The 2160-nt window shown below is 31.4% G+C and overlaps 1 protein-coding gene across 1 annotated transcript; it reads left to right on the plus strand.

Annotated features, from left to right (window-relative positions):
• The first annotated feature begins 516 nt into the window (after positions 1 to 516).
• On the plus strand, positions 517 to 1564 carry LOC120779555. Its single transcript, XM_040111895.1, is given in 7 exon segments — positions 517 to 589; positions 654 to 737; positions 803 to 870; positions 938 to 1005; positions 1007 to 1133; positions 1195 to 1348; positions 1406 to 1564. Coding segments are annotated over 7 exon segments (690 nt in total). The 3' UTR covers positions 1522 to 1564.
• Positions 1565 to 2160: the final 596 nt, after the last annotated feature.

Below are 2160 nucleotides of genomic sequence, written 5' to 3' on the forward strand. Positions count from 1 at the left end.
ATAGCCGCGTAAGCGGTGTCTACGCCAAACAAGAAGAAGAAGAAGGTCGGACAGAAGAGGTTCTTCAGTTCAATAGTGCAATCCTTTAGTTGATGTTAAATAAATATAATTGAACAATAAGTTAATATTAAAAAAAAATCGCACGAATTAGTAAAGTGTTAGTGAACATAAAAAATATAAGTGTAAAATTAATTTTAAATCGAAAAATACGTTCTTCGAATAATGGTAATTTTCAGCTTTAAGCGCGAATATCTCGAATATTTCCGCGAGTATACATACTCTTGAACTGAACCTCCTCTATAACTAAAAATGTTCACTTGTTCGTTTAAGATATCTGTTCGTATACAGAATATCTAAATTTGTTTAAAATAAAAACAACATTAGTGTTTCATAATGAATAAAAGTGAACATAGTTCGAATATACATATACGCATTTCTGCTCCGAAGCATGATTTTAAAAATTAAATTAAAATTAAAATATCATTAATCATCACCTTTTTTATGATATTTTATAGAATGAATTTCGATGACCTCGTGGAAGAAATGGATTCCGAAGTTGAATGCTCACCACCGTTGAGCCCCCATAGAGGTTGTATTGGACATAAATATTTTTCATTTTTTAATAATATTTTTTTACAGATAAAGTGTTTAAAAAATATCTTGCAACCTCGTTTGCGCTCCTCGAGTAGAACCATCACAAATTGTGGTACCGTTACCATCTTCTGGCGGCCATGCAGGTAAAACGTATTATTATATAAATGTATTAGTATTTGCTTTATAAAAATACATTTATGTTTTTCAGATATAATCCAGAAGCTGGATGCCATTGAGACCCGACTCACTGCCATTAAAAAGTCCCTAACAGACAGAGTAAGTAACGCAGTATTACATTACCAAATTAAAACAAGCAGCTAATTTTTATAATTTGATTTTCTAGATGCCAGAAAAGGCCGAGGTGCAGGCACAAAGCAAATTATAGCGCGAATGCCGCGTCATAGCGGCAAAGACGCATCACCGGTGACTTGGAAGACGAACATTACGTGGAGCTCGCTTCGAAACTGCCTATGTCATCGGAAGAGCAAGTGCGCTTCGTGGAAGACAAACTTTCACAAAAGGAAAGCATGGATGCTATGGTAAATATTTCGTTTATAAATATTATGCGATTGTAATATAATTTACTGTATTTTTTTACAGATGAGGCTAATATTGAAGTCAAAGTGGGCAAAAGGCAGTGTGGACGGCGTAGTGCGTGGTATGCTTTCTGACGATCTAATGTACAACTACAATTTAGAGGGGCGCAAGGGGAAGGGATCCCTACTAAAGCTAAAGGTCGTAGGGTTAGCTTTTGGTAATTTTATTTACTGATATATATTTGAATGCCTTAACTTATACCGTTTCATTTTAGATATATTGCCTGACAAGGAAAAAAACACTATCTGTGGGGAGTTCCGGAGATTTGTGGCCTTAATTCACAATCGTTTTAAGCAAAAACAGCATAAACTTAAGGCAAAATTAATATAAGTTTTCTTATTATTACTTATATTTATTAGTTTTAAGTTGTAAATATTAGTTCTAAGTTGTACTATACTTATTAGTTTTAAGTTGTAATTATAAGTTCTAAGTTTCTTATTTTAGTTTTACAAATATGAATTTTTAGAATTATAGTTTTTATACTGAAATAACTTGAATTATTTTTTTTGCCGAATGCAATAATAATAGGCATATTATTAATTTAACTAAATATCTGATTTTGATTTTATTATTACATAAAGCAAAATAATAAAAAAACTGAATTTTATTTAAAATAATTGAATTTGCTAGAAGTAACAAATGGGTAACAGATAATCTTGTTACTGCTTGTTCTTGCTAACATGTCTATATGTTATAGGTAACAAACTGATAACGAAAATAATAATACTAACAGATATTCGGGTAACAAATACTTTTTGTTATCCATAACACATAGGTAAGCTATGCGCTTACAAAAGAATTTGTTACTCGTAACATACTGTGAAGAGATTTGCTAACAAATGCATGTATTCTGTTAGAACAAGGCAGCATGCGATATTTGCCATTGGTTAGAGCGAGATAATCATTGAACATTAAATAGCTATGTGTTATTTTTTTCCCACTCTCTGAACAAAAGTAACAAATATTTTA

This window comes from Bactrocera tryoni, unplaced genomic scaffold (assembly GCF_016617805.1).
Source record: "Bactrocera tryoni isolate S06 unplaced genomic scaffold, CSIRO_BtryS06_freeze2 scaffold_11, whole genome shotgun sequence".
In the NCBI taxonomy this organism is placed as follows: Eukaryota; Metazoa; Arthropoda; class Insecta; order Diptera; family Tephritidae; genus Bactrocera; species Bactrocera tryoni.